The sequence below is a fragment of the Lycium ferocissimum genome, chromosome 2, assembly GCF_029784015.1.
Source record: "Lycium ferocissimum isolate CSIRO_LF1 chromosome 2, AGI_CSIRO_Lferr_CH_V1, whole genome shotgun sequence".
Classification (NCBI taxonomy): Eukaryota; Viridiplantae; Streptophyta; class Magnoliopsida; order Solanales; family Solanaceae; genus Lycium; species Lycium ferocissimum.
This window is the reverse complement of record NC_081343.1, coordinates 53,814,169-53,841,612: the sequence shown is the minus strand read 5'-3', so window position 1 is coordinate 53,841,612 and position 27,444 is coordinate 53,814,169. Positions and strand designations below refer to the sequence as shown.

Genomic DNA, 27,444 nt, shown 5'->3' with positions numbered 1-27,444 from the left:
CTGATTTTCTAAATTTTTTGATTTTTTTTACAAAAATTATTTTCTTTTCAGATTTTTTTAAAAAAATGCTGATTTAAAAAAAAAATAATGCAGTTTTTTTTAAAAAAAAATACTATTTTTTAATTTTCATATAGGTGCCACCATAGCATTACTTATGCTATGTGGACAAATTTTTTGAGAAAATTTTAGCTTTACTTGCCTTTTGGAGAGTGAGTTCACACATTTAGTTTATATGTGTTTTGCAAATTAGATAGTGATAGTTTATGTAGTTTTCTCAACCTTATGATAGTTTAGGTATGAAACTAAAAAAAAAGTGATAGTTAGGGTGTGTTTTTGACCCTTATCTCTTAAGTTAAGTTGAAGGGAAGTAATCAATATATATATTTTTTTTTTGTAGGATATTTAAATTTGTTGTACTTAATTGTTTTTGCAAATCGACGTTCGTAACTTTTATCAAAAACATCATTTTGGTCTTCTTTTACTTTACATAGTTTGATTTTATTTTATTTGTAAAATCTAATTAGAACAAATTAAATAAACTCATTTTAGATGAACGTGTTATCAATAAGATTACCACTAATTCTTTGCCCCCTCTTGAGAATGGAGAGTATAATTGCTTCCCAAACGATGTAATTGTACTCAATCACATCGATATTCAATCACAAGATGGCTTTCCAAGCGGTCTCTTAAGAGTTTGACACGCCGATTAAGAAAATCATTTGATAGTATACATTAATCTTTATGGGTATATATTTGACTAAATTATCATTTTCTTTCTTAAACGAGTAATTAATAATTATAGGGAAATTTACATAAACCGTAGCTACCTTTTATGTCGTTTCGACTGTATTTTCGTACTTTTAAATACAGCGGAATACATGTATCATAAAAACAGAGTGGAGTAAATCTTTTAAATACACGAAGGAGTTTTGGCTGTATTTCCGTGCTTTTAAATACAACGAAATAAATGTATTATAAAAATAGAGTGGAGTAAATCTTTTCATACACGAAGGAGTTTCGGCTGTATTTTCGTGTTTTTAAATAAAGCGAAATACATGTATCATAAAAACAGAGTGAGTAAATCCTTTAAATACACGAAGGAGTTGTGTATTTCATTGTATTTATATATTGATAATCCTTTTATTTTGGCAGTATTTAAATGTATTCGAGTTCAGATCAGTAAAGTCGTCGCCTGACGTCGCATCAGTTGAATGTATTCGTTGTATTTGAATGTATTTACACTAAAAAATGACGAAAATGAAGAATACGGTCAAATACGTCATATCTCCAAAATGAAAATACAAAATACACTGTATTTAAAAAGCTACACTATTCAGTTGTATCCAACCTTCACTGTATTTGAATGTATTTCAACAAAATTTCAAATACACTGTGTACATTCAAAATACATATGAAGCCAAATACATTTAGATACAAGACAAGATGCAAAAATACATTCAGATACAAGACAAGAAGGCAAATACATATGAGCCAAAATACATATGACAAAATACACTCAAATACACTTATATATGAGATACAAAAGGAGAAGAAGCCATGAATTCCGGCTAGACGAAATACAATCAGCCAAATACATTAAACTTATATTTACACTAAAAAAATGACGAAAATACAAACTACATTGTGTTTACACTAAAAAAAATCGTAAAGGGGTATAGAGAGGTATGCAATAGAGATGCAAATGGGCAAAACCCCTAATTGAGACCTCTTCAATCATCCTTATTTTTTTTTTTTTACTCTTTTCTTACTTTTTCTTCAATTGATTCCATGTTTGTACCCTTTTCCTGCTTCACCCACTATTTTTGGTGCTGATGGCGGCATTGGTGGTGGAGATGGAAGAGGGAGGGAGGGGTAAGGGGAAACAAGATGCGGGGGGTGCTATAGTTTTTGGTGGCCGTGGCGGCGTTGTGGTGGAGATGGAGGAGGGAGGGAGGGGTAAGGGGAAACGAGATCTGGGGTAGGAGAGGGAACGGAGAGAAAGAAAGAGAGGGGTGAGGGAGAAGATAGATTTGGTAGGTGAGAGAAAATCAATTTAAAAGAAGAACTTGTGAAATACAGGACACTAGTTACGATGTGTAATTTAAGAAAATATTTTATCTACAAAAAATTAAATACAATAAAATGTAGTTATTATTCATAAATAGGTCTTAGAGATGGCTATGACAAGTAAATTTTTCATAATTATATGCCTTTTATAATAATAAGGGTAAAAGTGAGAAAAAAATAGCGCATTATATTCTTCCTTTTCTAAAGCGACAAATATTATTCGAGATTAATGATCCTAGTGGAAGTGTGAGATGAGTTGTGAATGATTTCATCCTAGCCTCTCTAAAATTGATTGATAGTTAATATTTGAATGACAACAATGGATACCTTTCACTTCTTGACTCCTATATCATGATGCACATTTTTCTGGTCGCTGTCATCGAGTTTTGTTGGCATATGTAGGGAAGAAATATATAGTCAAAAAGAGAGTGAGAGAACCAAAGAATTTGAATAAAGTTAGGTTGAGCATCATCACTTTATAGCCAACAAGTTCATTATTGAAATATAATGACAGATCACGATAAAAAATTATTAGTGATGAAATAACTCTTGAAGCTGTCACACAAATAACACAGTTTTAGAACGTGATGTTTCGACAATGTTACCTAATAACTGGTAAGTTATTTGCAATTTACCAGTGAAATATTGAAATAGGAAATATATTGAATCCATGGCATTGAATTTGTTATTTCATATACATATATAATAAATAACCATTAAACATGACATTGTCACTTTCAACATTGAAACCATTTAACGTGTTGCAATGACTATTTTTTTAGTTTATTTTTTTAATGAATGTATCGTCATTAAGTTGTGAGCCTATGGTTTGGGGGTTTGGCTTGACCTTACCATGTAGAATATAAGCAAAAAACTTACACGTTTAGAGGAAGACATGGACCTTGCCTCTAATGAGCTAAAAAAAAAAAATTGAAATCAATCTTCAAGGGAAATTCCATAAACAAAGTAGAGCATTACCTAACAAAAGAATTACATTGCTCAAAAAAGTAAGCAATTGTAATCAAGTTGAAGTAGCCCTTTTGTTTCTCTTGGAAGTCCAATGACTAGTTCACAACTAAATTGAAAATGGGACAAGTCAGGCAGTCAGGAGGTGATCCTAGAATTTGAAGCGCACGAGTATCACTCTAATATAAACTTATATACCAACAACGACATAAATCAAATACTCCATAGATTTTAGTGTATATTTGGTCATTCAATCCATTTTGGATTAATTCAATTCGATTATAAAGTGTTTGATTCATGAATAAAGGAGCGCATCTTACTTGTGAAGAGAAGAGTCATCGGCCCATCGCAAAGTAAAGAAAGGTCCGAAGGTGTCTTATCTTGGCATAGGTCTGCTTTTGATACATGAGATTCCGATCATTGAACCGAAATAATTTAAGTTTGATCCATTTGAGATATGTTCTTTTGGCTCATATTCTATTAAATAGATTCTTTAGAAAAAAAAACATAAAAATGTAAGGTAACGGTTTTAAATAGGAAATTTTATACAATATAACAATCCATAGATACAAACATAATGTGATTGAATGAAAGTTGCAAGCAAAATGTCACTTGTAAAATCTCAAACAAAACACTAGCTAAGCAAATTCAATGAGACAAATATACCCCTTTCATCGATCATCAACACACGTAAGAATAATATAGTGCCAATACATACGGTTCACACCCCAGCAATTAACTAATTTTAATCATAAATGTAAAAATTTAGCCATATATAAATTTTGGCCATGTGCCGGTGCACCCACCCTTCCATGTAGATCCGCCTCAGAAATAATTAGTTCTATTTTATAGAAATATATATTATAGTTTACATAGAGGAGTTACAATCATACAACTGGCCTGGTATTCTTAGGAGGGATTGGAAGAGGATAATGAAAATACAAGGTTATTCTTAGTAGGAATACTATATTGCATCCTTAGTTATATTGGGGAGCCTATCAGCTATTTTGATTTGGTTGTCTTTTCTAAAAATATGCATTAATTATATTGAAGTCTTCCCACGTGGCCCCATGAAAACAATGGGGACAAAGGATACGGTGGTTAGATAGAAATATGAAGATGATTTTAATTATTACAACTATAGCTTGGTCATTTCAATTATTGAGCACTGAAAACATGTTTCATGCATGAGAAAACCTACTGAAATACGAGTTTGCTTCACTATAAATACATGGTCTAAATGATATTAAGCTCATAATTTGAAAGGTCAGAAGGTGTCTTGTCTTGGCATAGGTCTGCTTTTGATACATGAGATTCCGATCATTGAACCCAAATAATTTAAGTTTGATCCATTTGAGATGTTCTTTTGGCTCATATTCTATTAAATAAATTCTTTAGAAAAAAAAAAGCCTAAAAATGTAAGATAAACGGTTTTAAATAGGAAATTATATACAGTATTACAATCCATAGATACAAACATAATATGATTGAATGAAAGTTGCAAGCAAAATGTCACTTGTAAAATCTCAAACAAAACACAAGCTAAGCAAATTCAATGAGACAAATATACCCCTTTCATCGATCATCAACACACGTAAGAATAATATAGTGCCAATACATACGATTCACACCCCAGTAATTAACTAATTTTAATCATAAATGTAAAAATTTAGCCATATATAAATACTTCTACATATATAAATTTTGGCCATGTGCCGGTGCACCCACCCTTCCATGTAGATCCGCCTCAGAAATAATTAGTTCTGTTTTATAGGAATATATATTATAATTTACATAGAGGAGTTACAATCATACAACTGGCCTGGTATTCTTAGGAAGGGATTGGACGAGGATAATGAAAATACAAGGTTATTCTTAGGAATACTATGACGGTATTTGGATTGACTTATTTTAAGTGTTTTTTGACTTTTAAGCTCTTGTGTACTTTTTGTAATGTTTGAGAAAAAAAAAAATTTAAAAGCACTTACTTTTAAGCTAAAAAAATAGAAGAATAAGCTAAAAGTCATAAGTTGGGTATTTCAACTTATGGCTTTTAGCTTTTACCTTATAAGCCATTTTGAAAAAGCCAATTCAAACGCCCTCCATATTGCATCCTTAGTTACATTGGGGAGCCTATCAGCTATTTAATTTGGTTGTCTTTTCTAAAAATGTGCATTAATTATATTGAAGTCTTCCCAGATGGCCCGATGGAAACAGTGGGGACAAAGGATACGGTGGTAGATAGAAATATGGAGATGATTTTAATTATTACAACTATTGCTTGCTCATTTCAATTATTAAGCACTGAAACATGTTTCATGCATGAGAAACCCTACTGAGAAACGAGTTTGCTTCACTATAAATACATGGTCTAAATGATATTAAGAACACACCAAAAAAAAAACAAAGAGAAAAAAGAACATAAAAGAAGAAGAAAAATGGCTAGCATGGCTGAGAAATGGGAGGAACTTAGTGGGAAAAACAATTGGGATGGGCTATTAGATCCATTGGATGTTGATCTTCGTAGATACATCATTCAATACGGAGAGTTGACTCACGTAACTTATGACACCTTTATTGACGAAAAAGTATCCAAAAACGCAGGAGCTAGCAGATACTCGATGGAAAACCTTTTTGCTAGAGCTGGACTTGACCCATCAAAGTATCGCGTAACCAAATACTTCTATGCTACCTCTTCCATGCCACTTCCAGCTGCTTTCATTCTAAAATCATTGTCAAGGGAAGCATGGAGTAAGGAATCAAACTTTATGGGGTATATTGCTGTAGCTACTGATGAGGGTAAAGTTTCACTAGGAAGGAGGGATATTGTGATTGCTTGGAGAGGAACAATTCAGACACTGGAGTGGGTTAATGACCTTCAATTTTTACTAATTCCAGGACCAGAAGTGTTTGGTGATGGGGGTTTACTTCCTTTGTTCCAACCATTGGTGCATCATGGCTTCTACAACATTTATACATCAGAAAGTTCACGTTCAAAGTTTAATAAAACTAGTGCCAGAGATCAGGTACATATTAATTTAATTACTTATTAATACTTAGATGTTTTTTTTGGAATTGTTGTTTTTAACTTCTGATTGATGAAGTATGTGATCATCTCATCTGAAAACTTAAGCTGCTTCTTAGAGAGAACACATTTTTAATTACTTAATTATAATGTCGTCTCAGGTCCTTGCAGAAGTTAAAAGATTGGTTGAGGAATATAAGGACGAAGAGGTCAGCATAACAGTGGTTGGCCACAGCCTCGGTGCATCACTTGCAACCTTAAATGCAGTTGACATAGCTTTCAATGGCATCAACAAAACAAGCACTGGCAAGGAATTCCCTGTCTCGGCTTTTGTATTCGCAAGTCCTAAAGTTGGGGATCTCAATTTTCAAAAGGCATTCTCCAAACTGAAACATCTTCACATCTTAAGAATTCATAACTTATTGGATATTGTCCCGAAATACCCACCCGTTGGCTATTTCGACGTTGGACAGGAAATAATAATCGACACCACAAAATCACCCTATTTGAAGTTGAATCCTGGGGACCCACACACTAGGCATAATTTGGAGGGTTACTTGCACGGAATTGACGGTACTCAAGGAATAGGAGTATCAGCAGGTTTTAAGCTAGAGGTGAATCGTGATCTCGCACTAGTTAACAGGATATGGGACATTCTAAAAGATGAATATCTTGTCCCTGGGGCTTGGTGGGTCGAGAAAAACAAAGGAATGGTTCAACAAGAAGATGGAAAGTGGGTTCTCCAGGATCGCGAGGATTATGACTTAATTGTGGCGGAGCTTTAATTTGGAGTTTAAAGTACTGGCTATTTAATATATTTCCTTAATACCATGTAATGTTTCAATAAAGGAGTTTCCGTGAGCTTACGATTACCCTAATAATAGAGGATAAGGAAAATGAATGTCGTGCGGAAACTCTGTACGCCTAAAACTGAAAAGGGAGTTTGTCCTCTGGGGCGACGAATCTTATTGTCAGTCTACTTTTCTAAAACTTAGCTACTTGTTTTAATTTATACATCAATTTAAATTATGTTTTTTCTATTATTTTGAGAAATAAATAAGGGTTTTAATGTATTGATGCACGATATTTGATAAGATACAACAAATATCATAGTAGTATTAAATATGGTGGATTACTTAAGGAGTCCCAATCAATAAATAAGATATAATATGTAAAACCAAGAGAGGCATAATGCTTTGCCTCTTGAAAATTGTTGTGAAGAGATCGTGATCATTAATGAATCGTTCCGTAAGATACCTTGGTTACACTCCTATAGTTAACCAAACAAATCTAACCCATTAGATTATTGAGAGGACACGTGTAATTGAGGAACTGAAGAGATCTCCTACTTCGAATTACCTTAAATGATACACTCCACTTTTCTTTTTTCAAAAACATACGAGAGAAGCTTAGTTCTTCAAAATTTGATAATAACCTAAGTAGTTAATTAGAATGATAAATTATAGTATTTTTGTAAAGCTAATTGTTTCAGATCGTTTAACTTATATTTATGCACCCTAAATACATTAGGACGCAAATAAACTTCTAAAAACTGGGTATACATATATAAGGTAGGGATCAACATTAAGACCTTGTGCCACCACAAAGAGGATTTAACTAAATAAAATTATTTAAAATGAGAACAATTATACAGCTATAAATGAGTTTTTTCATAACATGTCATTTTGTTTAACAAAGAGCCAATAAATACATTTCTGGGATTTTAATGAATTGCAAAGAATAGAATCACAACTTAATTAAAAAAAAATAATCTCATAATTATTGTTTCAACCTGCGCTGGATACACACAAGACGCACTGACTCGCCCACTAATATAAGTGATTGAAGTAATTTATATAATGTATTACTTAGCCTGAGTTTATAACCTCTGGATCCGGTTGAGGAGGAAAATTTCAATCGTAAATCAATCTCCATTAGTTACCGAGTTGTACGATCCTCCAATGGAAAAAATTAAAGCAAGAGAGTTTCCAAAGGATTGATTGCCTTGCGCATTTAAATTAATTAAGTCATGTTACTGACTTACTGTACCCTAATGTTATATTAGTGTTAGCAACAGAAAAAATGGTCATATGGACTGCCACACACTTCAGTTTATGAGCAACCAAGACTAGTTAGAGAAATCTAAATTTTCAGAATTTTAACATCGGTTCTTGATGGTTTATTTGGTCTTTTTATGATTTTCAATAATTCTCATCTAATTTGATTATTCTATATGAAGCTCGCACGACAATATTTAAGTGTTGATTAAAGTAGCAGTAATACCAAGTACTTCAGCCCAATTTAGGGTGTGTTCGGTATGAAGGAAAACATTTTCCGAAAATGTTTTCTAATTTTCTCATGTTCGTTTGATCAAATATTTTGAAAAATATTTTCTTTAAGAAAACAAGTTCCTTAAAAACGAGAAAAATGACTTCCCTCGTCAAAGTACGAAAAACAAGTCCACAATGGACATTTCACTAACCATCCTAGCACCAGCCCACCCACGCCCCAACCACCAAACCCCAACAACTCCCACAACCCCACACTCCACCCACTAACCCCACAACGAATTAATCTTTTTTTTGAAAAAAAAGTTTAGAAATATTTTCTTTCTTGATTTTCTCCCTATCCCCTCGCGAATTTTCTATTTTATATTTAATTTTACCTTTATAAAAAATTTATGTTTCTCCCTTAAATTGTACAGTACGGAAGAAATTGATTGCTGCAAAGTCACGTTTAAATAATGACCAAGAAAAGCTTGATTTTTCCTTTCTGAAGAGTCCGTAATCCACCCCCACTACCCACCCCCCCCCCTTAAGTCAGATCACTTTATCCCCTTCTCACATGGCCTTCGAGCCTTTAACTTTGTGTCTAGAACTTTACATCTTACCGTTTTAAATTTCATTTAATCCTTATAAAACCACCATCCAATATAATTCCGAATGATTCCTTAACTGATACTTGGACATTATTACTATCTCGGGACATAAAAATTAAATTTCTTCATAATTACTAAGTACTATCACTTAACAATTATAATAATTTAAGCTCCAAATTGAGTTAAAATACTCGGGGTATTACAACCATATGGTACAGACTGTTGTTCACACAACTATTCTTCTTTTTCATGATAATTGTTTTTAGATCTCTAATGCATGTGGGGATCTTTTTTTAATTGAAATGACATCTATTCTTGTCGTGGTTCATGGAATATGAATCACAAGAGTTCAGAGACATTAAAAAACTCTGGAATTTTTTACACCAAGTCATTTTCATTGGGGAAAAAGCTCAATAAATTTAGAGACTAAAAAACGTGGTATTTGGCCGAAGGCCCTCTTTTCACACTTTTTTGTGGTGTTTGGAAATTAGATAAAGAATGGAAGTTAGGGGGGCGGCTGTTATCCTGGATTGGCAAGGGAGGAAAATGAAAGAAATTTTATCATACATTACAACTTTTAATAATATTCGGAAGGATGTTGGTATGATATTTATCCTCACGATGTTCTCAATTAATTATTAATTATGTAATACTCTGACTCGTTAGTTGAGTTATTCTCGATTTTCATATTTCTATAGATTAAATTGAACTTTTTATTACTCATTTGTTGAGAAATTTTAGGGTCAACCATGCTAATTAGGAAATTTGACACATGATTTTGGTAGAAACTGTTGAGCGAGCTCAAAAGATTGAAATTAGGCGTGTTTTAGTCAGACAGTTAAACGCTTGTGGCAGTAAAGCCCCATGTAACCCAAGCCCGCACGTATAAGTTTCAGGACGTTTTACAAGTGCCGCCCAGGGGCGAATCCCCAAAAAACGTTTTAAAATAGAGCTTGCAATAACATACTCGATGCAAATGAACATTACTCCAAAACCCTAACATTTAAAGTTTTCAGAAACAGTCTTAAGATTTGTGGAGAATGGTCCTAGTGAACGTGTGAGAGAAGTAGTGAATAATTCAACTTTATTCGACTCTACATATAGAAGGAATAGTTGTTCCCCCAATTGACCTTTTGGTCTTTAGAACACCTACGAAGATGTAGCACAATAATTAAGATTTGAGTGACAACGGTATAGAGGAAACAATTATTTTGTCGACACCTATATTTTATTTCGTTTACAGTAGTAGACAGATAATGCCTATTTCTTTACTCACGACTCACGAGTCATGATGCACGTTATTTGGGTCACTGTCACCGCAGTTCCTTGACATTTTGACTAACATCTTCGTTCATGAGAAACAAAAATCTTCTTGTTGTACACGCTTTGAATTAGCTATATATCATATTTGTAGGATTTAATTTATATATGTTAAAGACATATTTAAGTAAATAATGTGTGTTTTATTACAAAACATCAAGAATTAATTACAGATAATTTTTGCAATTAAACAACAAAAATCATCGCTAATTTTATTTAACGATATCACTACAAGAAAGTAAAGAATTGGCAACAAAAAATTTAAAATTTGGAAACAACTTAGTTTTATTGTTGGCAAAAAAACTTTTTTGTTGCCAAAGAATTTAATTTTGTTGCCATAGTATTGATTATTGTTGCAAAATGTACTTTTGGCAACAAAAAAAAAAGTTGTTGCAATAACAGCCGTTGGGAAAAGTCTATGCAACCAAAAAAAAAAATTATCGCCAAAAGTACTTTTTGCAACAACAATCAATCTATGGCAAAAAAAAAAAATTGTTACTAGATATATATTTTTTCTTGTAGTTGATATATGGATTAACGATAGATTATTAAAAAATTATGTTAAACTTTAGATGAGATGGTCGCTTATTTCTACAATATTGTTTAGTTAGTTATTTATCATATTCTCCAGGTAAATCTAAGTCAATATACATATAGTGTAAAAATTTCACATATTGATTGTTGTTTAACCGGTTATAACATGTTATTTATGCTATTTATTGTGCTATCAGATCACGTATGATGAATAGTTAAACTTGCGCACTGTTAGTGAAAAGAAGTAATTAAACTATTTAATTCCTACATATAATTTATTACTTGTAAATACCTTTTAATTAACCTAATTGTGCAAACATTTATACTATCAACATACATATCGACATAGCAGACAAAAAAAAAGTCTAGAAAAATTAAACGAGCTAGTTGTCATAGAGATGTTCGATTGTCCTAAAAAAATCTTCAAAACACTTTATGATTTTTCACTTTATGATTTTCTAACATTATTATTAATCTTTATTATTTAATCTTCAGTCAACCAATGCAAGTACCAAAAACATTTTTCTGGTTGACCTTTTAAAATTTTAGGTGTGCAGCTAGGGGTGGAGTCAGGCATCGGCGAAAAGTTACACTATTCATACATGATTAGAATTATTTTTTATGTATATTTAGTAGATGTTGAACTCCTTCGACTTCTTCTTGTGTTCACTTCTACATATTTTGAACCCCTTAGTGAAAATTCTAGCTCCGCCACTGTGTGCAGCTGACCGCGGTAGTGGCCATGGGGTTAAGGAATAGTTCACCTGATGAGCTTCCTGCCTTCCACAGTTGAGGTGGATTGTTCAAAACCTCATCAATAGCGTAGTATCCTTTCCCCTTTCCTGATCCCCCTCCCCCGAAGTAATAATAAAAAATAAAAAAACTGCAGTAACTACTACTGTCAATCGTAAATTTTCGAGTTGTTTGAGTAATTCGTGCTCTAAATAAAGTTTATTTCCACCCAACGTCATCCAGAAAAGGGAAAATAAAATCATTTTCCATGCATCCACTTAAAGGTGTTTTAAATTTAATTACAATATGGTCGTACACTTGAACTCATGTAAACATGCATGCCTAACAACCTCCCTGATATGACTTGATTAAATACACAAACGTTAAAAATGAAAGTTGTGGAGTATATATGCTATGTACTTATGTTAGTCAACAAAAAAAATATCACTATTTGTTAAAGATGAGTTAACTATACTAGTAGTCCCTAGTGTGATGACCTTCCAAGTCATCTTGCCACATAAGCACATATTTAGACATGTGGATGCTTACATGGCAAAGATGCTAGCATTTGTGGGAAGATTCTAGAGCCATGGAGAGTTTTCTTGGAGAGACTCTGATTCTTATAAAATATTTAGGAAGACTTTCTTGAGAAGCTTAGAATATTCTAGGCATGTAGAGAATTCTAGAAAGTGGGACCTACTTGTAAATATAGAGGGACTTGTGTAACAATTATTATTTATCCATTAGCCCCGAGGTGAGTAGTATAAATAGAGGGGCACACATTTGTAAAAAACCATCAAGCAAAATCAATCAAGTCTTCTATAATAAAAAGCTTCCTTCTAGCAAAAATCTCTTGTCTTTCTTAATTACTATTCCCTTAGCTATCTTGAGTGTAGTAATCTAGGCTGACTTGGCATAGCAAGATCGTGAGCAACTTGTGCAAGAACATGAGTGAGTTGTCAATAGTTGAAGACTAAGGACGTGACAACGTGGTATCGGAGCGAAGGGGAATGTCAAACGACGGAGAAATCAACGTTCAAAAAATCAAGCCAACGTCATCATGCAAGAAGAGTCATAACAAAAAGAGGAATCGCCAACAAGAGCCACGAGGTCTGCCTTTACATCCCAAGAACCATCTACCACCGAGGCGAGCGAGGATGACGTGAGGTCCCCCTCGCCGGTAAAGAGTGGGTTATGAGGTTAATGTGGGGATGGACGCCATCGACATATTTGGCCAAAAGGCAAAAAAAAAATCGAAAGCATCCGAAATGACTTGGAGGGCGTATGCGCCGAGCAGGTACCATCACTACTGTTGAGTACTATCGATGCCATGAAGGCAAAGATAAACTCGAAGAGCAGGTCAATGTTGGCGTCCGAGGCAGCTTGTTGTTTGACAAGTAAGCCACGTTGTTCAAAGGGTTCGTGATGCACAAGAGGTGGAGAACTTTCTTTGGCACTTGGAGAACTATTTCGGCATGGAAAAGTAATAGGCCAAGATCAACACCGTGTTGTATCGCCGATGCTTCCACACAATCAACACGTGGATCGTCGAGTTGCCGAACGCTTCTTCCCAAATAATGTCTTGTACAAGGCAAGGCGCAAACTTAGAGAGTAAATTCGCGACTATGTCATTCACTACCCTCAAATTCCCAACCTCACGCATCCACTTCATGGACGGGTTGCAGAACTGGGCTAAGTGTTTTAGGCCGATCTTTAATAATTACATGACAAACACGACAAAAGCAGTGGTAATGATCAAGGGATGGCAATGCCAAAGGTAGAGACCGTGGTAAGAACAGGACTCTCAACAACACTGTAAGTTCGACGGCAAAAAGTCAAGTGGTCGTCGGGCTATGCCGAGAAGAAGGCGCGAGAAGAAGTAACAGGACCACACGGCTTCGACCTCAATACAATGGTCCGTGAACGAAAGGAGCAGCACGCAAGGAGAGGGTTCAGACCGCACAGTTAGGTATGATAAGATATAAAAAAGCAACCTATCCAACCCGACGAGAATAAAAATCAATACGTGGATCTCACCATAAACAACAAGCTCGATTAACACTTTGGAGCGACTCACAATTTTGTGATCGAGGCTGCAGCGATATATGCGCCCTATGTACTTACTATGGATATCTTTGACATTGTCAACAAAAAAACCCTTACCTCAAACGTCTCTTGGTCTTGGAGCGAGAAGGATCTTGTAGTGCCTACGCTGCCATGCCGCATAAAAGGGCCGAACACAACTTTCCATGAATCAAAGGTCTTGAGACCGACATTCATGGCAACCATTGCAAGTTTGGAAGAATACAAGGGCCCCCAGAGACACTCCTTTCATAGAGAAGTTGCTCGAGGAAAACAAGGATGTCATGCCCGATCAATTGCCTCCTAAACGTGAGGTGGATCATAAGATTGAGTTGGAGCCTCTCTGTAGGAAATAACTAAACGCACTAGATAAATCGAAGGCACCCTTTGGTGCACGGTGTTGTTTCAAAAGAAGAAGGATGGATCATATATATCGAGCACTTAATAAGGTCGTACCCGATCTCGCTCATTACCGACTTATTTGATAGACTTGGACAAAATAATGATCTTCGCAAGTATTTTGCGAACCAAAGACAACAGCCGTTACATATTCGAGTGGTTGGTGATGCCCTACCAACGCAACATTTTGCAAAATCTTTCATCCCTACCTGGATTCGTGGTAGTCTACTTGGATGATATAGTTATCTACGAACACTTACGAAAGGTTTTCCAAGTCTTGCGAGAGAACGAGCTATACGTCAAGAGGGAAAAGTGCGAGTTTGCACAATCCAAGGTGCACTTCGGGGCCATGTCATTAGCAATGGCGAGCTACGCATAGGCTAAGGTATGGGCTATCCAAGAGTCCTACATTCCTTGGCCTTGTTAACTACTACTGTTTTATCAATGGCTATTTGAAGAACAAATCATGGGGATGGATCGAGACCGCCGAAAGGCGTTTAAGACCTTAAGGCACAGAGGAGCCAGTTCTAGCGCCGCCCGACTTTAGCAAAATGTTCGAGCGTATACATATGCTTCGAATTTGCCATTGGGGGTGTCTCGATGCAAAATAGGCATCCCATAAGCATTCGAGAGCCTTGGATACGGAGCGTGCGTTACACGGTGCAAGAGAAGGAGATGACTACCATTGTGCATTGTCTTCACACATCATTATTTGTCAGAAGTTCGTGGTCAAGACCGACAATGTGGCCACTAGCTACTTTGGAAGCTCACACCAAAACAAAGCAGTGCCAGGGCAAGATTTCTTGGCTGAGTTCGACTATGTGTTGGAGTATAAGTCGGGCAAAGGTAACATTGTAGCCGATGCCTTGAGTAGAAAGGCCGAGCTTGCTGCCATCACTTCAGCAAGTTGGGACATCCGAGAGGCTATAAAGAAGGGCATGCAATATGATCCCGCAGCTAAGCAGCTTATGGAGTTAGCCACCCAAGGGAAGACGAGGCGCTTTTGGGGAAGACATATTGCTCACCATCGAGAGCATACGTGTCAAAGTTTGGAGATGTTAGGCGACGTATTATGAAGGAGAGACACGACACCTTATGGGCCGGTCACCCGTGTCAACACCGCACTAGAGCCTTGGTTGAGTCGGTCTATTATTGGCGCGCGCATGCGCGAGGACATAGAGTGTTATGTGCGTTGTCTTGTGTGCCAACAAGACAAGGTTGAATTTTGGCTCATTCTTTATCACCCGCCCATTTTATCATTGGTCGTGGATATTTTCGAAGTATGTGACTTTCATGCCCGCTTCACCGATTATTCTTTGGTGAAATTAATCAATGATCGAGACCCTCGAATTAACATACTTGGCATGGAGTCGCACTTTTCCACTAGTTTCCACCCACAAACGGATGGACAAGCCAACGGGTCAATGCCTAAGTGCTATTTGAGGCATTATGTGAGCGCAATATGGGCAAGGCTCTTAGATCTAGTCCACGGAGTTGGCTAACCACAGGCCAACAACCACAAACTCCACATTCACTACCAGCAGCGTTCGAGGGGAAGAGTCTGGGGGCTTACCATATGGCCAAGGGGTTCGAGGAGCAGCTTGACACTGCTAAGTCCTACTTGGACAAGGCGACGAAGATAAGAAGTTTGCCGACCGGCGTCGTTAATTGGGGACAAAATGACATGAACTACGGGACATGCACAACGTGGTACGGAAGTATGAGGGGCCGTTTAGGATCGTTGCCAAGGTGGGCAAGATGTTAGCCAAGATTCACCCCGTCTTCCATGCTAGCGTGCTCAAGCCATACCATGAAGACAAGGATGATCCCGGCCGAGATCGGTCGAGTCGGGGCGCCAATTACTATTACCGTCTCTGTGATCGAGAGATTGAGGCTATCATTGATTACCCGAAAGACAAGGCTGAAAGCCACCGCCATGTTTTTGGTCCATAAGGGAAATCACCGGAGAAGGCCATATGGGAGCGATAATAAGACTTGTGGCAATTTAAGGACAAGATTCGAGAGTTTATGTTGCGAGCGATGCGCCGCGGTCATTTCGGGTGGGAGAATGTGATGACCTTCCAAGTCATCTTACCACACAAGTACATGGCAAAGATGCTAGCATTTTTTCTAGAGCCATAAGAGTTTTCTTGGAGAGACTTTCTTATAAAATATTTAGGAAGACTTTCTTGGAAGCCTTAGAATATTCTAGGACGAGGACCTACTTGTAAATATAAAATACAATTATTATTTTATCCATTAGCTAAGGTATAAATATTAGCAAAATCAATCAAGAGTGTATAATAAAAAGCTTCCTTCTAGCAAATTTCTCTTGTCTTTCTTAATTACTATTCCCTTAATTTCCTGAGCAACTTTCCAGTTGTCAAAGTTGAAGACTAAGGACGTGACACTAGGCTTATTAGCAAGTACCTCTTGGTAAACTCCACCTATATATGATTTTCGTTATTCTATTGTCAAAAATAATGTAGGTATTTTGGAACTTACATATTTCCCTACAAACTCAAAATATTCAAAAGCGACTTTAAATATTATAAAGCTCCATCATGTACTTCAATTTTTGTATTAAAACAAATGAGAAAACGTAAATTCATTTAGATGGAGGGAGAAATAAATAGTCAATATTTATTTATTTTAAAGGCCAAATATGTCAGTCATGAATGCCATCGTTACCAAAATGGCTCATTCATGCCCATTTTTCATTAATTTTTAGGCGTTTGGACATGAGGTCTATAATCTAGTATTGTAAAACCGGTTAGGTAACAAAAAGTAGTTGGATGTTGAAGTTGTGTAAATTTATAAATAAGAAACTATTTGATATGAAAACAGACCCAGTTAAACATATTTAAGTTTTTTATTTAAGGGATCGGACGAGGATAATAAAAATAAACTTGATAAAAATTTAAAAACTCTATAAAAAAGTATGCATTTATATTAGTCCGTATTTCAAGTTTTTGGACATGACTTTTAGTTGGATGTTGAAGTTGTGTAATTTGGATATGAAAACAGACCCAGTTAAAGTTTTGTGAGTTAAACTTGATAAAAATTTAAAAACTCTTAAAACCCGTATTTCAAGTTTGAAGTTGTAATAATAAATCGGTTTAATAAACAAATACTTATTTGAAAAAATCTCCAAATATGATTTCAAATATTACAAATCTTACTCATATGGCTAACGATAAATATGATCGAGTAAGCATGAAGATTTTTGTGATATAATAAAAAAAGACATCCACTCTAATAGATTGGATGACTGATTAATAAAAAATAAATAAAAAAAAGCAGGTATAGATATGTGATACCTCTAGCATCTAGTTGTTTCCACGGTACCTTTGCATTGGGGAAAGAGGTTCAGTGGTAGTTGAGATATTCAATATGGGAATAATTATTATTACCACTATTGTTTGGACATTTCAATTATTATTGGGATCTGTACAATGACCAGCACATTAAAAAATTAAAACGTGTCTCATGCATGAGAAACCTTAGAGATCAACGAAGTTGCTCCACTATAAGTTCATGGGCTTAATGTACTTCACATACCAAGAAAAAAACAAAGAATTAACCCAAAAAAAAAGTCCCAAGAAAAAGAATGGGTAGCATGGCTGAGAGATGGGAGGAACTTAGTGGGAAAAACAATTGGGATGGGCTATTGAATCCCTTGGATCTTGATCTTCGTAAATATATAATTCAATACGGTGAAAAGGCTGAGGTAACTTATGACACCTTTATTACGGATACTGCATCCAAATATGCAGGAGCTAGCAGATACTCGATGGAAAACCTTTTTTCTAATGTCGGACTTGACCCATCAAAGTATCGTGTAACTAAATTTTTCTATGCTACCTCTTCCATGCCAGTTCCTGCTGCTTTCATTCTAAAATCATTGTCAAGGGAAGCATGGAGTAAAGAATCAAATTTTATGGGGTACATTGCTGTGGCTACTGATGAGGGTAAGGTTTCACTAGGAAGAAGGGATATTGTGGTTGCTTGGAGAGGAACAATTCAGTCACTGGAGTGGGTTAATGACCTTGAATTTTTACTTATTCCAGGACCAAAAGTGTTTGGTAATGGGGGTTTAGTTCCCTTGTTCCAACCATTGGTACATCATGGCTTCTACAATGTTTATACATCAGAAAGTGCACGATCAAATTTTAATAAAACTAGTGCTAGAGATCAGGTATATTTTGATTTTCTAACTTAATAGTATATGTCTACGCCACTGTTAGATTGTTGTCCTTTGCCATTGAAACTGTATTTTTACGCTAGCAGCATGTTATTTTTCTTATTTTTTCGGATTACTAATATCATCACTTATTACGCACAGTTACTTATATAGAGTTACTATATTTTTGGTAGGTTGTTGGTGTAAAAATTCTTTTATACTATCACTTAGAAGTTCAACTGATCTAATTTCTTTTTCAGTGATTGTACTATATAGTTTACTATTTTACTTTTGATTGGATTATTGATGGACCAACTTTCGGAAAAGTTGATCGTTTGTCTCCTTATTTTTGTTTTATTGGATTGTTGATGCACCAACTTTCACTAATATATTAATCAATTTTTAGAGGATTTAAATAGATTAGTATATAGTAGAGGTGGGGAATTGATCCTAAATCTTGCAGTAAATAACTCAACCTTCAAAAAGTCATTTAAATTTATTGTAGTATGTGTTTTATGAGGGTAATATTATACCAATTTTAAAAACTATATACATAAAATACCTAATTTTACGGAGAGACCATGTGTTCATGTATCCCAAATTTAGTTACTAAATTCGCCCCTATATAGTAGAACATTATAAATTAATTTTGGTGCAAAGGTCAAGAACCTAGAGGGACAACTGTTTTGAAATCAAGAGTTATCTAAAGAAGGTTGATTCTTGAACCTATTAATTATTTATGTCAAGCTGAGTTTCAATTTTCCTTGTTTAATTTCCTTTTATCTAAAATGAGTTGAGGAACTATAAAGTTACATTTTTACCATGTTTTTTCAGGTCATTGAAGAAGTGAAAAGATTGGTTGAGGAATATAAGGACGAAGAGGTAAGCATAACTGTGACTGGCCATAGCCTCGGTGCATCACTTGCAACCTTAAACGCGGTTGACATAGCTTTCAATGGAATCAACAAGTCAAGCACCGGCAAGGAGTTCCCAGTGACAGCCTTTGTATTTGCAAGTCCTAAAGTTGGGGATCTCAATTTTGTTAACACATACAACAAACTGAAACACCTTCACATCTTGAGAATTCATAACTTATTGGATGTTGTTCCGAAATACCCACCCATAGGCTATTTCGACGTTGGAAAGGAACTAATGATTGACACCGTAAAATCCCCCTACTTAAATCCTCCTGGAGATATCCTCACTTGGCATAATTTGGAGTGTTACATGCACGGAGTTGCAGGCACTCAAGGTTTAGGGCTCTTAATAAATTTTAAACTAATGGTAGATCGTGATCTTGCCCTTGTCAACAAATCTTCGAATGCATTGAAAGCTGAATATCTTGTCCCAGCAAATTGGTGGACTGTGAAGAACAAAGGAATGGTTCAACAAGAAGATGGAAAGTGGATTCTCCAAGATCGCGAGGACTATGACATAATTGTGACAGAGCTTTAATTTGGAGTTTAAGGTATGGCTATGTTAATTTATTTTCTTAATTCCTTGTAATGTTTGAATAAAGGGTTACGGTGAACACATCATATGCAATATGTATATGTGAGTGTTCGGAAAATTCCGTACTGAGTGTGTTGTAAAACTGGAAAGGAAGTTGTCCTTACCTAAATGATGAAGCTTAATATTAATGTGTTTGTTTTGTTAATTATGTATACATGTTTTAAGAATGGCTATTAAAAAGTTACTTAAGTTTGAGACCCTTTAGCAGATCCGCGCTATATATCATTTAAAAGTCAATCAAATTCACTCATTTCACATGCATGATACGAAAGAATACTTCAGGTTGGACGAAATAGATCTAAAGATGATAAATTGCAAGTTTTTTCTTTATCTTAGTCCTCATTTGTTTGCACTTAATGGAGCCTGAATCTGAATCATTCAGATCTCAGCCATTAAGTGCATTTGTTTTTTTTAAAGATTTTATCACTTATTGGGTCTGGAAACATCTGATTCGCTCAGATCTGAAAATCAGTCTTAAAGTTATTCAGACTTCAGACACACGCCCTTTAATTTAATGCTTCTTCAAACCACGGATGAGATGAAATGTATTTCTTCACAAATCTCCTGCTATTGTCTGTTATTTGTATGATAAACAATATTAATTCTTATGACTTTTGTCAGAATCAAAAGTTTCCATCTCTTCTTTTTGTTCTTCTACTGAAGAGGCGTTCCGCGTTTACTTTATGTGGGTTGCCATTGAAAGTGCTAAGTACCATGAAAACACCCATATTTTGTTTGGCACCAAAGAATTATGATGAAATTTATGAAAAAATGTAATCGTTAACCTTGACTGATTTTTGGATCTCTTATTGTTTACAATTAATTATCTTATTCTATGGCAAATTTAGATGGATTTTTTTTTCCATTCTAATTCTGAAGGGTCTATGTGAAACCCATCACATAAGAGAGATGGGGAAGAAAGAAGAAGGGGTGGGGTGGGGAGCTCATATTTTTATCTAATTTTAAATGCTCATTTTTTTAATTTTATATTAATATTTTTTAAATTATTTTGTTGATATAATATTAATTACTATTTTATTTAAATTTTATGTGTAATAATTTTAAAATAAAAATAAATTATACATGTTTATATATTGAAAAACAAACAGTCTTAATCATTCAGTATCCAGATCTAAAGACGATATCTTAATCGTTCAGGTGTGTATTCAGATTCAGACGTCTTATTCTTAATGAAAACAAATGCAGCCTTATAGTATATACGAAGGATCGAGTATCATAGGGTTTTGAATTGATTTAGTCGATGAGTTATTTAATGTAAAGAAATGAAGAATTAAATATATTGAAACATCCCATGTGGATTTAATAAACAAGTAGTATATGTCTGTTAACTAAATTAAAAACTTCGAGATAAGCGGCTTATATCTGAGCTTTGAAGTTTAGTACGTAGTAATTAATTAGTTACAAATTAAAATATGGACAGTGCCACTGATCCATCGATAATCAATGACCAAAGTTGTAGGACAAGTCAACATTTTTTTTCTCGTATACCGTATCATGGACTCAGGGCCGTCTTAATAAGATTGGGTGCCTCAAACGAAACATTAGAGAGGCCCTAATTTTTTTAAAAATAAATAAAGGAAAGATCGTCATATATATTTTTATTTAAAGTCTACTTTTCTAGCTTTTTTAGATGCGAACTCATTAATTATTGTTTTATAATCTATTTGTTCTAACAATTCTTTTTCAATTGATAATATAGCTAATACATTCAATCTATCTTTTTGCATAACCGGATTCATATTTTCTAGTTGATATATTTAAATTGAATAAGTTCTAATAATAACTAAAACAAAAATATTTACTTATGAATAAGAATATCAACAATGACAAATTTTCAATGAAATATAAGATAAAGTTAGAACAATAAAACCTGGTTCAAAAATTTGATAAGTTGATATAATGATATCGAAATAGTGTTACGCTGCTTCGATATAATGATTGCTTGTTGCAATGCTTAATAATTTGAAAAAGACACCAAAAAATAAATCTTGATCTTTCGTAAGTACTAAGTTTTGTAGCAGAATGGTTAGATGTTTATGAGAACTGAGAATTTTCAATAATAATAAGAGTACAAGAATGATGAAAGGAAGAAGAAAATAAGTAAATATAAACAATAAAATACTTACCCAAATAAATAAGGATCCTATAAATATACAATTACCAAAAATAGTTATCCCAATTATGCTCAACGTATTCATTCCCCCCATAAAAATAAAGAAGTTACCATTCTCTCCCCAAAAAACATGCGGACCCAACCCCCCATAATAAAAGGGAAAGCTGTACTTCTTCCCAATATCTCTTCAAAAAAAAAAAAGTAGTAAATATATAGGTTAATATATATACATAGATGGGTCCCTAGGCCATTGCCTTACCTGCCTACCCTTTCATCTGGCCTGTCACGGTAGGTTAAAGAGACCCAATCAATAAATTAATATCCAATATGTTAAACCATGTAAGACAAAGACATATTAACTGCTATGCCTCTTGAATAATATTTCTGTGAAGAGAGGACATATTGATCAACTCTAAGCCAAGAATTTAATTCCACTTTCAGTTTTTATTTACCCCAAGAAATAATTGAATTTACGTATACACACATGTATATGTGTATACACACGACTTATACACGCACAGACAAAAGAATGAGAAATGTACTGATATTGGTTTTGTAAAGCTAATTTTGATGTAGAAAGGAGGAATCTTCCTTTAATTTCCTACTCTTATATGTACAAATCAACTTCTATAAGAAAATCAGATATATAGGAGTTAAAGAGATACCAAATTATATCCTTTTCCTTTATGTTATTCATAATTTTATTATTAATATTTAAGATAGGAATCAACATTAAGAATTCGTGGCAAACTAAATAAATTAGTAGGTATGTAAAATGAGAACAACTATTAATGGATTTTCCTTAACATGATGTTTTGTCTCACGACGAGCCAATATTTTTGCGGGATGTTAATATATTGCAAAGAATAAATAGTTGACTTATTAAAAAATATTTCTCTTAATTATTGGTTCAACTAACTTTGGATGCAAAACTGATTGGGCAATTTGCAGGATTGGCCTTCGCTGGGGTGGTCTTTAATGGTTTCCCCTCAAATTGGTGGTCTTTAACTTTTATCGCCCATTTAAAAATCTTAATTTCGGATTCGAACCCCTTGCTCAATCAAAAGTTTTAAAAAAAAATTGGATTCTTAAGGTAGAGTTTGAATTCAAAACACACTTTTTAAGAAATTGCATGGACGAGAATTTTGCAAAATTACTCATTCTGAAAATTCTTTTTTTTTTTTTTTTTTTTTTTGAAATTTGAAATTCAAACCCATAACCTCGGGGTATTAGGTTAAGGGCAAAACTTAAAGACCATCAATTTGAAGGATAAAAATTAAAGACCACCCCAAACGAAGGACAACCCGCGCAAAAAAATGAAACTGATTACTAGATGGGTTGACTGGCCCACTTTTAAGTATTGGACTTTATTTCGCATCTTACTTATTTGGGTTGTCTCTAATTGAGGAGTGAAAATTTCAATTGTTAATTAATGGGAAAATAACCTAATATACATAAGAATAAGGTATATTCTACAAAATATAAGAATATTTTTCGGTTACAAAACATAGCGATAGATTTAATTACAAAACACCGAATTTTGGCTCAAGAAAAAAATTAAAACCCAGTTTGTGTATGAAAATTGTATGAAATGTGTATATCTCGCTCAAGAAATTTAGAAAAATTTCCCCTTCAATATTTTCCCCGTATCTCTCTCCTGAAATATGTATGTCTCGCTCAAGGCTTAAATATTTTGCTCAAAATTTTGGGTATGAAATATGTATATCTCACTTGAGACTTAGAATTCTCACATTTTACGTGTATGAAAACTATATAAAAACCGTATGAAATTTGTATATAACTATATAAATTTGTATAAAGTGTATGATAGATTTTCGAAAATTTAATAATATTCTACAACAACATTGTATACAACTTTAAATATTCGTACAAATTAATAATTTTGAATCTTTCGATCTTGGGACTTAAATTCCGCTCATTAATATAAATTTTGCTTATTAATACTTATCTAGTCTAAGTGATTAATGTGTCGATGACTTTAACAATTCGGAATCAATATTGATCAAATTAATCAAATTCGCATAGATTCTAAGAGGAAAATTTCCATATTCCATGTATACATTTGCTTAGATAAAAGATTAGAAGGAAAGTAAATTTCAAGCAAATTAGAAGGTGGAAAAAATAGTTTCTTTCTACTTGGAACGTACCTTCCGAAGAAGGCATCCTATTTTTTCATAAAATTATTATAATTCTTGCGTAGACACGAAGATCTAACGGTTGATTATGATGTTTCCAAACATCGATTGGGTTGGTTGTTGTATTATATGAAAGTTGTATAGAATGTTGTTTCAATTGTATTAATTTCATTCGAATTTCAAAGTGACGATTCACTAATTTGTATGAAAGTTGTATCCCGAACCATGTTGTTATAGTTGTATTAAATTTCCAAAAACTTATCCTAAACTTTAGTCCAAATTTTATATAGTTAAATACATATTAAACCGTTTTTATAAGAAGAATGTGGCGGCAATTGCAAGACCAAAATGAGAAACGGCCTTGATGTGGTGGTGTCGGCATTTCATAGATTTCGGTACATAAACTTTTGAGCGGTGAGGTTTAGGTGGGGAAGAAAGCCTTGAGATATATATAAGGATAATGGGGGAAGGGAAGGGTTGTGTTTTAATTTTCAAAATTTGTGTGTAAAGGAGAATGGGGAAGCCTTGAGAAACTTTTCGTATATATTTTGTAATTTTATTGTTATGTTTTGTAAATAAAAATGTATCCCCATATTTTGTAATATAGATTCTTATGTATATATATGTTCCCAAATTTCAATTGTTAATTAATCTCTTAACAATTTTCAAGCGGTAAAATCCATCTGTAGAAAAGAAAGATAGGAATTAACACATGAAACCTTGATAAAAAAATGGAGGTTGAGCTCAAGTCAACTGAAAATATCGACTCATAAGATGAAGATTGTTCAAGATCGTATTTCCACACGCTAATCGGGATCGTGAGAACATCACTTTATATATGAATTTTCTAACATTATTTCTTATTCTTTTTATTTTTGTAATAAAGATCTTGGGGTATCCAAAAATAAAAATTTAGTGAGCATGCAAATTTTGAAATGTGTGTTAGTAGTTAATTAATTTTAGAAATATTAGTACAATACCTTCTAACACATGATATACTTGAACAACAAATTTATAACTTTAGTTTCTATTATACATATGTTGTATTTATTTAAAAATATAATGATTCGGATTATCATTAAATACCCCCTTAAATTTAGTAACGATAATAATGGGGTTATACTAAGCACTATGATTGGTTGAAGTCAATATAATTTTTTTGTTTAATTTTATTTATTTAATTTTTCTCTTTCTTCTTCATTCTTTCCCTTTTCTCTTTCTTCTTCTTTCTCCTGAATAACTAAAAATCTAATGTAAATTTAGTATAATTACTCATACAATTCAAGATAACCATTTTAAATCAGCCTAACAAAGTATAAAAGATATTCTTTTAAATTATTTTCACATTAATTAATTCCTACATCAATTATTAAAATTCCTAAATCATATATACATTTCGACTACAAGAAAAAACCCATATAACTTTTTCTTTTCAACCCCCTCACCCCCTCTAGGGCCACACACACCGGTCCATTTGAATTCCGAATTTGAAGCCAGTTCGAAACTCATAGTTATTTTTAAAAACACATGATAAAAGAAACTATACCACAATATGCCTCAAACAAAATGACCCGAGATATTCTTATTCCATTTTTAATTTATTTGTTTTTATTTCCTTTCTAACTTCAATTTTTCATTTCATAAATTGATATTTGATATTCTTCAAAAAAAATCATTTACATGAAAAATCTAACCTACATAATAAATTTAAGGCCAAATCAAGATATCTACTTACTTTTTTATCTTTTCTTTCCCATTTTTTTTTAACGTGTGTGTAAAGGGAGACAAAATAAGAAAAATCTTGTCGGATATAAAGTTGTATTGGAGAAAAAAATTAGATTTTTATCATTTTAATGTGCTCTGGGCGGAGGCCATAAAATTTGTGAGGCATGTGAGGTAATACAGCGACGAGAAGAAGGTGGATTTGGTTGGATTATCACAAACGTATTTCCGAAAATTGCAATCAATTTAAGGTATATGTTACTAAAAGGAAGTTTTGGGAATGGTAAACTTAGAAAACTGATAAGATTGGAATATGAGGAAGACTCCATTCTACAATGGAAAATGAAGGAATGCAATGAAAATGCATTTTTGCAATTTGATTTGTCGACCAAGATGTTTTAACAAATTGTAACCACTGAGGAAGGTTCATTAGTGGTGGTGGAGGATACGTTCATTAAGAGAGAAAGAGAGAAATTGTGGAAAAATGAGAAAAAATAAAAAAAGGAAAATAAAATATTAAAAAAGTATAATTAAGTCTAATAAATTGTCATCAAATTAGATATATATATATAATCATTTTTAGTGTTTTTTTTCCCCTTAATCAGTGTTGAGAACTCCCAGAGCTATCACACTTTTTTGCCACAGTCATTTGCTAAGGAGATTTATTCTTTTTATTTTTAAAGTTGTTACGTTAAATAAATACAATTTAAGTTTAGTTGCTAAATTAAGTTTTCATGTCAATCATCAAATGTGTAGTGGTTCTTAATTTTAAGTAGCTAAAAGTTATAGTATCTGATTTCATGCTAATTTTTAATGAATAAAGTGCTCTCTATTAAAGATGTTTTTATACTCAAAACTCGTATTTGAGATATCGAAGATATACTTATCATTCCATCATAATCTTTGGTGGTAAATGAAATCAACTTTTACAAAGACCTCACTCTAATGTTGCATTCGAAGGGCAAAGGTGCAAATATACCCCTAAACTTTGCTATTTAGAGCAGATATACCCCTCGTTATAAAAGTGGTGAATGCATACTCCTGCCGTTACAAAATGGTGCATATATACCCCTGTTGTTACAAAATGGTGCATATATACCCTTTTCGCTGACGGGATTTTTTTAGAAATCATTTAGGTTATTTTTTAATTAAAAAAATGTCACGTGACTTTAAAAAAAAGTCTACCTATTTTTTTAGTAGACATATTTTTCTAAAGTCACATGGTAATTTTTTTCTGGTGTCTAGGGTCTGGTTCATTTAAAAAAATATCTCTGTAACTTTAAAAAAATAAGTCTACCCATTTTTTTAAACGAATCAGACCCGATCCACTAGAAAAAAAAATTACTATGTGGCTTTAGAAAAGTATGTCCACTCAAAAAAAAAAAAATGGGTAGACTTTTTTTTAAAGTCACGGCCATTTTTTTTAATTAAAAATTCCCATCAGCGAAAAGGGTATATTTGCACCATTTTATAACAGCAGGAATATATTTACACCTTTTTGTAACGGCTGCAGTATATATACACTACTTTTATAACGAGAAGTATATCTGTTCTAAATCGCAAAATTGAGGGATATTTGCACTTTTGCTTTTATTCGAATGTGGTTAGATTTTGACAAAGAAAAATTTCACAGATTCCCTTCTTAGCTTAACCGCTCTTACCAAAAGAAAAATATCCCCTGCTCTTCTTTTTTTTCTTTTTTTTTTTCGCTGTTGTTATTTTATAAGATCTTTT

The 27,444-nt window shown here is 33.6% G+C and overlaps 2 protein-coding genes and 1 long non-coding RNA gene across 3 annotated transcripts; 2 read left to right on the top strand and 1 right to left on the bottom strand.

The window, feature by feature from the left end:
• The first annotated feature begins 5,413 nt into the window (after positions 1-5,413).
• Positions 5,414-7,101, top strand: LOC132044697 (phospholipase A1-IIgamma-like). Its single transcript, XM_059435210.1, has 2 exons — positions 5,414-6,059; positions 6,220-7,101. The coding sequence occupies exons 1-2, from the start codon at positions 5,472-5,474 to the stop codon at positions 6,841-6,843; spliced, it is 1,212 nt and encodes a 403-aa protein (XP_059291193.1). The 5' UTR covers positions 5,414-5,471; the 3' UTR covers positions 6,844-7,101.
• On the bottom strand, positions 6,416-7,471 carry LOC132044707 (uncharacterized). The gene is made up of 2 exons (XR_009412243.1): positions 7,058-7,471; positions 6,416-6,982 (listed from the first exon to the last, which is right to left on the bottom strand). It is a non-coding gene; the product is annotated as an uncharacterized LOC132044707 (long non-coding RNA).
• A 10,079-nt stretch (positions 7,472-17,550) lies between these two features.
• On the top strand, positions 17,551-19,843 carry LOC132044689 (phospholipase A1-IIgamma-like). Its single transcript, XM_059435200.1, has 2 exons — positions 17,551-18,201; positions 19,021-19,843. The coding sequence occupies exons 1-2, from the start codon at positions 17,614-17,616 to the stop codon at positions 19,639-19,641; spliced, it is 1,209 nt and encodes a 402-aa protein (XP_059291183.1). The 5' UTR covers positions 17,551-17,613; the 3' UTR covers positions 19,642-19,843.
• The last annotated feature ends 7,601 nt before the right edge of the window (positions 19,844-27,444 follow it).

Coding starts and splice junctions, on each gene's coding strand:
- LOC132044697 (XM_059435210.1), top strand. CDS start 5,472: ATGGCTAGCATGGCTGAGAAATGGGAGGAACTTAGTGGGAAAAACAAT. Junction 6,060..6,219: donor AAACTAGTGCCAGAGATCAG/GTACATATTAAT, acceptor ATGTCGTCTCAG/GTCCTTGCAGAAGTTAAAAG.
- LOC132044689 (XM_059435200.1), top strand. CDS start 17,614: ATGGGTAGCATGGCTGAGAGATGGGAGGAACTTAGTGGGAAAAACAAT. Junction 18,202..19,020: donor AAACTAGTGCTAGAGATCAG/GTATATTTTGAT, acceptor ATGTTTTTTCAG/GTCATTGAAGAAGTGAAAAG.